Source organism: Mytilus trossulus, chromosome 7 (genome assembly GCF_036588685.1).
Source record: "Mytilus trossulus isolate FHL-02 chromosome 7, PNRI_Mtr1.1.1.hap1, whole genome shotgun sequence".
In the NCBI taxonomy this organism is placed as follows: domain Eukaryota; kingdom Metazoa; phylum Mollusca; class Bivalvia; order Mytilida; family Mytilidae; genus Mytilus; species Mytilus trossulus.
In genome coordinates this window covers 54,150,532-54,165,585 of record NC_086379.1, presented here as the reverse complement: position 1 = coordinate 54,165,585, position 15,054 = coordinate 54,150,532, and the positions used below count along the sequence as shown (strand labels likewise).

The 15,054-nt window shown below is 33.3% G+C and overlaps 1 protein-coding gene across 6 annotated transcripts in view; it reads left to right on the top strand.

Annotated features, from left to right (window-relative positions):
- The first annotated feature begins 5,944 nt into the window (after positions 1 to 5,944).
- The window catches only part of LOC134725308 (protein phosphatase 3 catalytic subunit alpha-like), a 32,239-nt gene continuing 23,129 nt past the window's right edge, over positions 5,945 to 15,054 (top strand). For all 6 annotated transcript variants that reach the window (XM_063589019.1, XM_063589021.1, XM_063589015.1 and 3 more), the window contains exons 1-3: positions 5,945 to 6,175; positions 10,161 to 10,361; positions 14,274 to 14,398. In XM_063589019.1, the coding sequence (XP_063445089.1) occupies positions 6,127 to 6,175; positions 10,161 to 10,361; positions 14,274 to 14,398 (375 nt within the window). In that variant the 5' untranslated portion in view covers positions 5,945 to 6,126. The remainder of the gene's footprint in view (positions 6,176 to 10,160; positions 10,362 to 14,273; positions 14,399 to 15,054) is intronic.

Genomic DNA, 15,054 nt, shown 5'->3' with positions numbered 1-15,054 from the left:
ACATGCATGAGCATGTTCAGTAAAACATGTTGGTATCGTTGATTGTTAAAGAACAATTGTGTCTTGATAAACCGATTTGAAGAGAAAAAGCAAATGCATACATGAATAATCATTTTACTAAAACTTCATCAAATATTAAAGATTATATTTTGCTAGCAGTAATGAAATTTCATTTGTTATCCTTGATGAAAAATCGATCAAATGTTACATTAACGGTAACTTCGTAAAAGGTTATCATTAATAAATTCATATAGCGTTTATAGAAACATAACATAAAATATCAAATTACATGGGGTTTAAGTATGTACAAGCTTTAAAGTTCTCATATATCGCTCTTTATGACAACACCTGCGAATTCAAAATGAATAGAAATATACATGCGACACCATCTATGATTATACAAGGGCAATAGTGTATATCAACATACGCTGGAAATTGCAGCCTCGATCTTCCACAAATAGATGGGATTGATATCAACATAAAATTCAAGATGAAAACAATCGTCAATTACAACAGAATGACTTGAGTGTGTAGGTACAGTTAATATCTTTGGTTAGTTTGCTTGCTAGCTAAACCTTGAATTCATTATTAGGTTAGGTATACTAGTACCCTCCTTTAAGGGTAGACTCGTCCGACAGATAACCAATATATATGTCTGAACGACTAGACTTCTACGAAAGGAGGGTAGTATACCTAATCTCATAATAATGTCACGGCTTTTCAGCTAGTCAGCAAGCTAGTCAAGGATATTACCTTTACATACACGCTCACGTCATTATGCTGTAAATATTTCAAAGAATGCATGTACTGCACTGTGCATAAAATTGAGAATGGAAATGGGGAATGTGTCAAAGAGACAACAACCCGACCAAATAAAAAAACAACAGCAGAAGGTCACCAAAAGGTCTTCAATGTAGCGAGAAATTACCGCACCCGGAGCTAGGCGTCCTTAAGCTGGCATACACGTTTCATAACAAGAGTGATAAATCAGATGAACAAATCTATTAGTTTTGAATTATATCTTTGTAGTACATGCACATGGTTTACATGTCATAATTAGGGCATTTGCTACTAGATATAAAAAAACATAATTTTGTTTTTGTTCAATTATAAATGAAAGTATTAAAGTAAAATACTAATTCGCTTTTTAGCAGCCAATTTGTCTCAATTTTGTCAAAATAAGATTTGAATATAATTGCTGGTGAATTATTCTTTTGCAAGAGAATAATTCGACCTTATTGAGTCCGTATTCATGTGACCTTTTCTTAAATCCATTACCTGGAGATGGGTTACGCATGTATTCATCTATTAAAAGAAAACGAATGCCAACATTGAAAGTGAAATAAGGTTGAACCTTTTGGTGGACTGATTGGATCCACAGTTCAATCATTCTTATAAGTTAAAAACAATGATAAACAAACCTAGAAAAATCTAAGTGGACGTAGTCGCTATTTAGATATAGGAAGATGTGGTTTACATTAATTTTACATTTATGTTTATATATATCTATATGACCGACGGCAGTCATCGGAGGTCAACGCAAAGTTCAATTAGATAACGCCTAGACAAACCCATCCCCCAAACCTTGGACAATAGTGTAACTAAAAAACTGTTGAAAAAGTAGAAATACATCTAAACAAAACAGAGTAGACGTGGCCGAGTACTTGTACATACCAACAATAACGAAACAAGAAGTACAGATCTGAGAGTACTCGCAGTCACTGACATCTAATCAAAAAATCATGCATCTAGACAAAATAATCAATCTTTACACTTCGAACATCCAGTGGATTAAGTGTAAGGACGACATAAACAGGAAAAAAACATGACCGTCTGCAATGCCAATATACAAGTATCGAAAAAAAATATGTCAAAAATAAGATTTGGTATGATTGCCAATGAGACACTATAATTTACAAGAGACCTAATGACATCGCTGAGAAATTAACAACTATAGGTCACCAAATATGTTACACAATAACAAACGACAGCAACTAAATTACAGGCTTCTGACTGGGGACAGGCACATACAAACAGAATGTGGCGGAGTTAAAAATGTTAACGCGATCCCAACTCTCCTCTTAACCTGTGACAGTGGTGCAATGTTCAATACAACATAAGAACGAACTATAAAATTCGAATGAAAAAGGCTTACCTCATTAGATGGATACGGATAAAAATATATCTAACAAAATTCACAGAGTGGACAAAAAGGCATTAAGCACAGATTTGGGGGGGGGGGGGGGGGGGCTCACAGTTTCTAAAAGCTTGTTCAAAGCCAATAACAACAAATAAAAAATTAAGCATTTAAGACTAAATTATCAATCAGTTCGCATCCAACATCCAATGGATTTAGTGTAAAGACTTTCATCAAGTTAAAACAGTCAGAGAAAACGTGAACTTGTTCAATGACAAGATACAGGTATCCACAGATAGTAGGTCCATGAATGTGCATATGTATATAACAATAGTATTTCGTTTGCTTTTAAATTACTTATAATTATAGTTGTAAATTTTTGCATCGAGGAGAGTCACTCCAACTGGATTTCGGTATTTATTAAGGATGTCCTTCTCATTTGTTTTTGTTGTATACTTAACTCCTGCCAAACATAAGAACACGAAAGTACTGTGTTCCTCTGAATTTGAGCGGAAAAAATAATCAAAAATGGACTTATTTGGGAAATATATTCTGTTAAAATTAGCTTTACCTAAATGACTTTTAAGTCAAATCAACCTTAAATATGAATAAGCATACACATATATACGCAGTCACGGTTCAGTGATTATTTTTCCCACCAAAGGGGGACCGGGCCTGAACGCCCCCCCCCCCCCTAATCCCCCTGGATCCGCGGTGGATAAAGTCACTTATACAAAACTTTTGTTAGTTTGAAAAAGAGAAGGAAAATAGAATATGTAAACCTTTCAGCTGATTTGTTTGCCCAGTTCGCTGGATTTTAATGAAGTGGGCTAACAAAAAGGCATGTTGGTGACTGTAAAAATTATAAACAATAAGGTATAAGTGTTTAAGGTCAGGCATGTTTGCACATTTTTTCCAATTCCAGGCGACCGTGACAAGAATGGGTCATGTGGGTATAAACCTTTGTGCATGCACTTGGACATCTATAGTCTCAAAGTAATACCCAGTTAAAAGAGGTGTCTGTTTGGCAGTTTTTTACACGGTCATGTCTGATCGGATTGAGATCATTTCTTTGAATTCATTATCAATTGTTCAGACAATGTATAGCAACTTTCTTTATTTTTCAGTTGTCCTTTCGACCTTCTGTGTCCATACACAGAACCTACCAAGTTGTTTAAAATGCTGTCTTCTATTCTTCCTAAATTTGGAAAGAATATTGTGCACTGGGTGTACAAAAGTAACTCCTTATTCCGTTCTAGCAGTATAAATGGAGTTAGAACATTTATTCGGTAGTCAGTACATCTTCCGAATTAGCAGTACTAGGTACTTTGATTAGACGGAACAAGAGAGACAAAGAGAGAAAGAAGCCATTACGCAATCTCTGTTACTGACAGTTTCATTATGGAAAAACTTTACAGGGAGGAAGATCAAGTCTTAATCATTATCTAGGTACTCCAAGACTCATATTTCTTGTAATCAGAAAGGGTACAAACAAAACTATGTGTTTCCGAAACTGTCAAATTCGTCATATTAATGCTTATGACATCTTTACACCACATCTGACTTCCTAAAGCTTGTAGCGTTAAATTTTGGTTGGCTTGCATGCTTTGTTTGTATAAACGTTTGCCCGACCTCTATACTAATGCCGGCGTCACCTATTGGCATATAGAACGGCGTGCGCCAGACGTACAGAGAAAATTGACAAAGTCCGTATACGTTAGTTGCACGCCAAAGAAACGCTAAACAATCGTTAAACGTGCGTTGCATATGAATGTTGAATACCTATTGTACAATATACAAACAAAGCAAGCAAGCTAACCAAAGTCTTGCTCTACCTGCATTATGAAATTAGCTGTAAATCCATTGGAAGTTGGGTTTGTAACGATTGCCGATAACTTAGTTTTAGATGCAGGACTATTTTTCATATTTGTTATAGGCTTTTAACTGAAGCCTTGTATAGCTGACTATGCGGTATGGGCTTTGTTCATTGTTGAAGGCTGTATGATATTTATTCAGGTAAAGGCAAAATGTACAAATACAAATCAGTATTTGGCTGATTTGTACTTGTACATATTAGCTTGTTTGTACAACTTAGCTATAAATACTGACACCTTAGAAAAATGTAAAATTAGAATCATATTGAACTCCAAGGAAAAATCAAAACGGAAAGTCCCTAATCCAATGGCAAAATCAAATGATTACACACATCAATTGAAAATATAGCTATGGTAGTGATTCTTAGTACCTCCAACGCATTAACCAAGGTAAGGATGACCCATGAAAGCGAACAAGCATATTTCCAATTGGGTCCTTAATTATAGTCTTGATAATGAAATAAATAATTTATCATTGATCATCATTCAATTTTACACCAATAAATAGTATCTATGAATCGCATCTCAAAACATTTATATAACAAGAATTTGTCCAAAGTACACGGATGCCCCATCCGCACTATAATTTTCTAAGTTCAATGGACAGTGAAAATTTGGCAAAATCTCTAATTTGACATTAAAATTGGAAAAATCATATCATAGGCAACATGTGTACTAATTTTCAAGTAGATTGGACTTCAACTTCATAAAAAAATACATGTAGGCCTACCTCAACCAAAAAACCTTAAGCAGGCCAAACGGACGGAATAACGAAAGGACGACCGAACGGACGCACAAGCAAGAAAACATAATGCCCATAAATGGGGCATTAAAAAGTAAAATCACAAAAATACTGAACTCAGAGGAAAATCAATTTGGAAAGTCCATAATCACATGGCAAAATCAAATAACAAAACGCATCAAAAACGAATGGACAAGAACTGCCATATTCCTGACTTGGTACAGGCATTTTCAGATCTAATAAAAAATATAAAATCTGCATCTGACATTGACCCGAGTTTACTCATTAGGTGTTTTTTCACTTCAAACTTGTTTACATGAATAACTTTTACGTCGTCTGGCAAATCATTCCAGTTTTGTATACCACCAGCATAAAAAGAAGAAAATTCTACACCTTTGACATTGGAACATAGCTTGAAATTGTAAGCAGTTGTTTTAGTATTCCTATTTGTGTAAGTTCTTGAAAATCATTTTTTTTTCTATTATTCAGGACATTTGTAGTGAAAAAAACAACAACATTTAAATGATATACACTTAAAAATTACCGTTTTCATTAAGCACCAGACATAATCTGGGGGGAGGGGGTCTCTTCCTCTTTGAAGGCTTGTTTCCTTAAACTTGCCGCTTTATATGTATCTCTTTCCTGAAACTACTATTGTGTGATGGCAGTCTCAGCTCTATTTGATAAGTCAAATATGTCAATAGGTTGCCGCTGAATTCAGTCAACAAAGTAAAACTATGATAGGTCAGTAATGTTCATCTTTGATCATCTTTTAAAGATGTTTTTTAATCAAATCAAGGATTTGTTTAGTGAGACACTGTACAAATCCTTTATCAAATTAAGATGTTAAAATGAGTATAGATCTAGCTAGTCCTACTTATGGCTAGTATCGCATACTTAGTTAAGTTTAAACAGTATTCATTAATGAAAAATTACAAGAATAAAGTAATATTTATACAATTATGTTACATAAAAAACTATATGATTTATATATGACATATATGATCAACTATGTCAATTGTGGGATTCGGAAACAAGATTGGATAAATTTATATAAATCTGCCTCTAGTATCGCATATTTATTTAGTGTCTGTCGTTTCTATACACATTTTATTAATATGAATCGGTTAAACACATATTCTATCTATATAAATAGATTTGTCAATCCAGCTCGCCATACTTTTGCAACATTGACACCGGGCGTTGGCAAGGTTGCGCAAATAAATGCGCAGCATAGAATTTTGTATGCAAATAAGATGTCGTTAACGCCATCTTGATAAGAATTGTTTACTATTATTGAATCGGGGCATATCGACAAAAATAAGTGCCATCTAAGGCACATTTTAACGTTATCACCTCTATAAAGCCCCAGGATGGCTTCCACAGATCCTAAGTTGTCTACAAAGGAAAGAATAGTAAAGGGTAAGTCAATGGCTATCTCCGTTCAATACACAACAATATTTATGTCCGCCATATTGCCTGTCGGCCATGACTGCAAGTGATACTTTTCCGTTTATGGATGGTATTTTTGGCAGTCTTGACTCTTTAACAATTCATTATACTAAATTTTCTATGTGCTTACATATTTTGGTCATCAAGCGTTTCTGCATATAGACTGCACGTCGAAAAATCTGAATACTGACGTCTGCAGAGATTCTGCTACCGTTGCTGCATAAATTTAAAGGGAGACATCTTCATAATCCCCTTCCTTTCTGTTCATTTATGAGCGACTTACGTTAAGGGACCTTATTTATGCTTTCTTTACTATACATTTGATGTTCAGATATTTTTCTTAACAGTATAAGGCCATTCATTGTTGCTATTTATAGAATTTCATTTTTGGTCAGCTGAGGATTGTTTACACTACATGCAAAAGCCCTCCTTATTGTTCTCCTTGCATTCCTACATGTATACACACACACCTTATCTTTAATATATTGTAGATGACAAGTAGGCAACTTTAGTTATTGTGTTGTATGTTGTATAACAGTATTTTTAATGAATATTAATAAGGGGATGTGCAGTTATGTCTTATGGCGGTCTGATGCACCTTTACAGCTATATATACACCTTATCGCTAATCCCTGCTGACTAACGTGCTTATAGTTTTGACGCACACAACACTCACATTTCCATTGTGATGTCAGATATTTTGTTTTATGACATCAAATTTTACAGGAACCTGTGTGATATCCAGTAATGTTGGACAAATAGCGATAAGGTGTATTAGGAAAAACACCTTATCGCTTACCCAGACTGACACTGCCGCTTGGACTTTTCACGCATACAACAATCACTTTTTCATTGTGACGTCAAAATTTTACCTTATCGCTTTTTATCTGCCATTCCTGGACATCACACATGTACAGGTTCCTGTAAAATGTTGATGTCATAATACAAAATATCTGACAGGTCCGCTGGGATTAGTGATAAGTTGTATGGTGGACAAACATTTAAAGCGATGAGGTGTATTGGGTAGTGGGTACAAGTCAAATCTGCACCCATAGAAAAAGTCAACTCGGCACCCATTTATAATGTCAATTTGGCATCTGATATAAATTGATATAAAGTGTTTTGCTAATGAGACAAACTATCTATACATATATATATATATGATAGTCCGTCGGACGGGGACGATAAATGGCTGACCCGTGTTAAGAGAGAGCCATATCTCTTGCACGTTAAAGACACCCTTGTAGATTTCGAAAAAGAGTAGGCTAATGCCGCTACAAGGCAGCACTCGCACCCGCAAAGTGGAAAGGGATTAATATAAGTTGCAAAACTTGTTTCCCAATCCACTATAAATAAATATGTTTAAACTAAATATATATATGACCATTAAATATTGGGTTAAAGTCTTTTTTGTATCATTTATTATGAAGAACTCGTAAAACTATGTTTTTACTGAACATATTGCAGTGTGTTTTAATGCCCCTGTGGCTAATAGGGGCATCAAGTTTTACCCTTGTCTGTATGTACATCCAAGAATCTGGCAAGCAGATTTTCATTTCAACTTGCTAAATTGAAAACTTTTGAACTCACCATCTTATTCAGATGTTTTTTGAATGTACAAAACTTTTTTAACCAGATTTTTGTGACAAACATGACTGTTGTTGGTTTGGGGATGTACGTTGGATGGCTAGGAGGGCGGCAGCCAAATGTTGTCCATGCTTAAACTCAATGAACTGTTCAACAAAGGCTTTTAAAATTATATGTTGTTACTGACAACAAAATGGACATCAAGTTCAATAATAAGGATTTTGACCTTTACCGTTAACCCTTTCCTCCATGGATACTTTTCATTAAAATACTTGATTTGCATAGGATTTTTTCAACAACAAAAAATCAGCAGATTTAAATTATTAATGCATTGCCAAAACAAATATTTCATCAAGGAAATTCCAGTCATAGATTCTCATGACTATCCTCTTGCTATTAAATACAACTTTTATTAAGTCTGATGAAGTTTTTTCTTAGATGAGACGTTTCAAGTGAGGGACTACGCAGGCGTCAAAAGGCGTCATTATGGAGGAAAGGGTTAAGGAGTTACGGTTCTTGAAAGATTGAAAAAAGGTGTTGCCAGTCATGTTGTTGCAATGACTCATGAACCATTCAACCAAATTATTTCAAATTTTAATTTGTTGTTACTGATGATAAAATGGAGGTCACATTTGATATTGACAATTTTCACTTTCACTTTGTTAATAAATTCGCTTTTCTGTTGGTCTGACAGCCTCTGGTTAGAAATAGCTTCATAGTTGCTACGGTAAGTAACTGTCAGTTACCATAATTAGGGCTCCTCCTTCAGACGGGTTGCCCTATAGTGATCAGTCTGTCCGTCCGTAACACTTTAACTTTGTGTCTGCTCCATTTCTAGAGAACCATTATGATTTCATACTTTATACTAAATATGTTTATTAACCACCACCAGAGGGCGTGTCATGATGTATGTACAACTTCCTAGGTCAAAGGTCAAGGTAAAAAAACTTTGGTTTCAGTTGACAACCCTGTGTCCTGTGGTGAAGATCGTGTCCGCTCTATATCTTGAGAACGGTTATGATTTCAAAGTCTATACTTGACATCCATTTTAACCACCACCAGAGGGCGTGTCATGATGTATGTTCAACTTCCTAGGTCAAAGGTCAAGATCACAAAAACTTTGGTTTCAGTTGACAGTGGAGAATATTTATCAGTTTTAACTTAAAATCTTAGAATAAAATCACACATGAGACTATGTAATAACTTCAAATAATGCTTCATATCAGATTATCCATACAACTTATTTACCCCACGTTATTGACAGGGGGGCTCACAGAGATGGCTCCCATCCAATGGTATCTAGTTAAAACATTTTTCAATATTAATGCTATGAGAAAAACAAATAATGTTCTGCTATATACACTGTAAACTAAAGATTATTTTGCTGACCTTTTCCTTCCTTTCATGTTATTTAAAATCTGGATTAATATATATGCAACATACTTTTCATTCAAAAACTGTATTCATAATAAGTATCTCATTTGTCCATTGATGCTGTTTATTTAAATATTCATTATAGTTATAATTAAGTTTAAAGTTAAGTTAAAAAAAATGCAGAAAAGAATCTGTCTAAACCCAACCATATTGGGCAATATGCGCAATTGTTTCTCCATAGGCCGTAATGGTAGCGTTTTCTTCTGTTGCTCAGCCCATATCGTAAACTTGTATATGTATGATGGCTTGTTTCAAAGCTGAGACATTTTTACATATGTGGTTAAATTTTCGGGGTACGAAGTGTGATTCATTTTTCCATAATATAGCAAACACAGAGTATCCTTTTGCGATGTCGCTCCTCATGGTAAAAAATCCCAATTTTAACACAATAAGTTCTTTGAAATTTTAATACTTTGAACACATTTCATAGCTCCATGGTTTTTACACATTTATTCTGTGTTCCCTTATTTTCTAAATTAACACTAATGGTTCAGCTCAGTCATTTGTTTATCATAGAAATGTGTCAAATATCACTACACAGAGATTTTTTGTTTACACATGACTTTTGTGTTCCTCATTTCAAGGCACATTAGGGGTATTGTCCCATATGCAGCCTGAATAGTTGAAATAGGAATACTAATTAATCAGGGTGAGAATTCTACCCTTAGGTGTAACCTGTAGGAAACACCATTTTAGGGAGGACTACTCCAAAGTTTCTTTATTACCTTACACAACATAAATAAGAGTGAAACAGCATGTTTGATAATCACCTGATAGAACCAATGAATACTGACTGGTTTAATTTACTAGGGAAGGGATAAGTCCTCAACTATTTGTGCCTTTCATTCTTCATATTTATTATATGAAATTGTTTATATGTTCTATACATTGTTGTCAACTCTGATTTGATTTATTTTGATATTATGATTTTTAGGTGTTCCCTTTCCACCAAGTCACAGATTGTCAGATAGTGAAGTGTTCGACAGTAAAGATAAACCAAGACCAGATGTTCTCAAACAGCATTTTATTTTGGAAGGAAGATTACAGGAAGAGGTTGCACTTAAATTAATCAACAGAGGAGCTTCCTTGTTGAGGCAGGAAAAAACAATGATAGACATAGAAGCACCAGTCACAGGTAACTACAATATTTAGGTTTATTCGTTAAATAGATTGCTTGTATCCATGCAGGGTTTGAAATTTAAAAAAAATCCATTGCAGGAATCTATTATGAACCACACAAATTTATTAAAATGCCCCTTTCTTACTTTCTAAAAGGGTTGAAACAACACAATAGATTATTATTTGGCATTTACTTGATTTTTCTTGTTGTCACATCTTAAAACAACTTGGTGACCTATAAGTTGAATTGAAAATTTGAGTTGCCTGACACAATTTGAAGTCGACTTTGATACAAACTAGGTTCTCACTAAGCTATTTATTTCTAATGAGACTTCATTTAAAAAAATATATCATCAAGGTTTTGGAAGAGTTTTAAAGAAGAGTTATGCTCCTTGGAAATAGAAATGATATGCTAAACAACAATGATTTGCAAATTCGTGTCTACATTTCTTGTAGGTAATTTATGAAAGTTTAAAAGAAATATAAACTTAACAAAAAGTAATACGTCTTTGCTAATGTCAGGATCAATAAAATCTTAGAGGGACATCGGCATGCCCTTCACATATAAATAGGTTGGGATATCTAAAGCTAACATTTAAAATGAATCCAAAGAAAATCTGTGTGTGTCAAATTAGAGTTGTACCCCAATTTCATGGTCACTGAACATACAAAATGATAGTGCCCACTTTTAAATGGTTAACGTTTTTTCTAGCCTATTTTTTGATGAAGTTAAAGTCCAATAAACTTGAAACTTTAATAGAACACATGTTCTCTATGATATGATCTTTGTAATTTTAATGCTAAATTAAGAGTTTTGACTCCTATTTAATGGTCCACTGAACATAGAAAATGAAAGTTGAGTGGGGTATCTCATGATCTGTGTACTATGGACACACTCTTGTTTTATATGTATTTACATCATAGTGTGGTGATAATCCATTCTGACAGTGCACTCTTCCTCAAAATAGAAGCGCACCTGGGAAGTTGAAATTTCCACTGGCTCAATTTTTGTTTTCTGGGTCTTTGTCTTTCCACTAAACAAATTTTGTTCCCATGCCCACAGTAAATCTTTAATTTGCAGCATTGTTGATACATGTTCATAAATTCATATTTATATATGTTTAAACACCTAGATTCTGTTGATCAACGTTTAGGTTTAGTCTTTGGTTCTCTTTTTCTAGACATCAATTACTTCGTCGAACCTTCATGGAATTTTATGAAATTTTAACCAAAAAAAATAAGAGTACCCATACTGATAGTAAAGTTCTGAAAATATTTATTTTCATTTCATTCTACTGATAAATGGTCTTCATAATTAGATTAAGGCAGATGTTAAAGTTTTTCAATCATCAATAACTTTTTGTCACACCTTCAATGAACTTGATGAAATTTGGACAGGAGCTATTGTTATGACCAAAACACAGTACCGAGAGCTAAATTTTAAGTTTAAACTTTATATTTCAAAATATTTTTAAACAGGCAGCCAAAGCAATTATGAAGAACCCTCTTTACACAATTATCAACAAATTATAAAAGTTCTATAAACATATCTTTAAAGTGAAGTGTGAAGTCTTTTGTCATTTGACCACAACATTTGTTTATACTATACAATTTAACACCATTATTATTACTGGTACCTTTTTGTAATCAGCTGGTTATTGATTTTCTGTCAAAATCATAATGCATGACAAGTTCATGGTAAAATGAAGGGTTGAGTGGAAATGTCAAAGGATCATCAAAAAAAGATTTAAAAGGTCACATTTTTATATGAAAGCCTTATGACAGTAATTAGATAATGACAACTGCCAGCAGAAACTCTCCTTCAGTGTGTTTGTTACCTGTAATTTATCTGTGTTACATTCAAAAGTTGCTCTCTGTAATAAGAAAGCTCCAGCAATATTTTAGGAATTACCTATAGGAAGCTAAATAATGTAACCGTATTTGAATATAAATGTATATCCGGCAGTATGTTGAAGACAGTGTTTTTGCTTATTTCTTACAGTAAAGATTAATGTAATGAAACTGAAAGGAACATATATAAATAATTATGTAATATTACTAAGTACATTTCTATTGTATTAAAATCATATTTTATATGTCTGTCAGCATTACCTGCAACAGATAATAGATGAATAACATTTGGCAAGTGATTGGAAGTTATTGATAAGCTTAATTCTGTCAGATGGTAATTAAGTGAAAATTGATCTGATTATGACCTTGATATTGGAAAATCATTGACAGCACACATCTATAAAGTGTGCAGTCTTCTTGCTCTAACAGATAGATGGAATTGATACTGACAACATACTTGTTTCTGTAATAGAAGTGTGATTACTTTAGCAGACAACTTCACCATGCCCCACTGAACTTACTTGGGATGCCAATCAAGAATAACCTTGTGTTGATAGATTTAGTGTAAAACTAGTAGGACCAAAATTATTCTCTGTAGTAATCTTTTTCACTCTATTAGTATTAACATATGGCAATAAGGTTTATACGAAGTTAATCAAATGCAGCAAAAAGGGGCATTTAAAGTATCTACCAAGTAGCTAAGCCTTGAAAAGGGCTGTATTGCTTTGCATACATGTACAATGTTCAAAATACAGCTGAAAGGAGATTATGGCATACTGACAAGAAATTCATAAGTTTGTTAATGTGCTTACTTCTGATGAACATGAAAGTAATTGTTTTAATACCTCATTAGCATATTTTACAGATTGAAGTAATATGCTTGTTTGTTACAAATTTTATACATCCAAAGAAAAAAAATGAATATGTCTGAATGTTATTTTCTTTCTTTTTATTTTAATTTTTTAACCAGAAAAAAGTTTAGATTTTTTTAAAAATTAATTTAGCTCCGACTGTTAAAATAACAGCATGCTAGTTTTTAAGATCAATTTTTTTATACAAAAGTGCTTCAATATGTTTTCATCAATATAAAAGATTGGGAAATATATTAGCTATTTCATTCAATAAAAATGACACCATTAATAATTTTCAATGCTTTGAACTTTTTTCTCATAGTAATTTTAAACTCTGAAATATCAGTCAAAAAATAGGATATCAATATATATTAATAAATGCAGGTGTATTTCAATGTTATCATTGAAGTCTTTTCGAATACATTAATATAATAATTATCAGGAGCAATATTTTAAAAGAAAAAAATACAAAAATTATAACCAGTCCATCCAGTCAATAGTATAAACTTTTCTGGTGTAAAAAAAATTCTATGATAGTTTAGTTGAAGTTTTCTTAATTAGTTAACGAAAATTGTTTGTTTCTTTGAAAGCAAGACTTGTGCATCAACTTAATCTTGTATTGTCATGCTGCATCTGTCTCTTATTTCAAGAAGACTGGAAAGATTGAACACTTCATCATTGTATAGTGTACAACTGATCACCTTCTTTACACTTAATGCATCATATTTTCATTACATTATACTAACAATGATATGCATCACTGTTAAAACAGATGTACATGTATCTACCTGTAGGATCACTCAGATAATCTGATATCCAAAAATTATAAATCTGATTTAAAAGCAGCAATATGACCTTTTTATGCCCCACCTACGATAGTAGAGGGGCATTATGTTTTCTGGTCTGTGCGTACATTGGTCCGTCTGTCCTGCTTCAGATTAAAGTTTTTGGTCAAGGTAGTTTTTGATGAAGTTGAAGTCCAATCAACTTCAAACTTTGTACACATGTTCCCTATGATATGATCTTTCAAATTTTAATGCCAAATTAGAGTTTTTATCCCAATTTCACGGTCCATTGAACATAGAAAATGATAATGCAAGTGGGGCATTTGTGTACTGGGGACACATTCTTGTTCTGGCTTGACATTGTCTTGTTACACACTAGACAACTCAATTTTAATTGATATGCAATGTATGTATATATAAATATATTCTTTCTACTTTTAGTTTGTGGTGATATACATGGTCAGTTTTATGACTTGATGAAACTTTTTGAAGTGGGTGGTCCTCCTGCTACAACTCGCTACCTCTTCCTGGGAGATTATGTAGACAGAGGATATTTTAGTATAGAGGTGAGTAAAACATTTATATATGAATGTGTCCTCATCAGCATGAAAAATAAATCCTCATGAACAGTGAATAGCAGCCAACAGTGCATGTTGGTATTAAGATGGACTTGCAATGCATTTTTGCAAGTGCAGATGTCCTTTCCCATATATATATACATGCATTGATATGTCAATCATTCAAATTGCTGCTTTTGATCCTCCTGCAATTGGTGCAAGGGATATCTCTCTCTCAACAGGTTTTTATTTCTCAACATTAATTGTTTTCAAGGTATTTTACCATTGTTAATATTATTTAATTGGAGAGAACTAGCTGTGAAAAAAGTAAATGAAAATGCCATTAATCATCCTGGATGAATTGGATTAAAAGATTTTATAAATTCTTGGGGAAATATGCTAATATTTTATCGAACTGAAAGTGAAAAAGATGTTAATGTCAGGATCATAAAATTTCTGTTTGTAAGTTGAAAAAAATCAATAGTTTGAAGGCAGTCTCCCACTATGTTGTCAGGAAGATGCAAATGGTTTGATCTAATTGGCTAATCAAGTTGTCTAATCTGATTTCATTCAAAGCTTTGACATGTTGCTGTTCACTTATGGCTTTTTCTTTGTATCTGAGTAGTAAACTGAAAGTGTTTTGATTTATGCCAAAAAAAATCAAG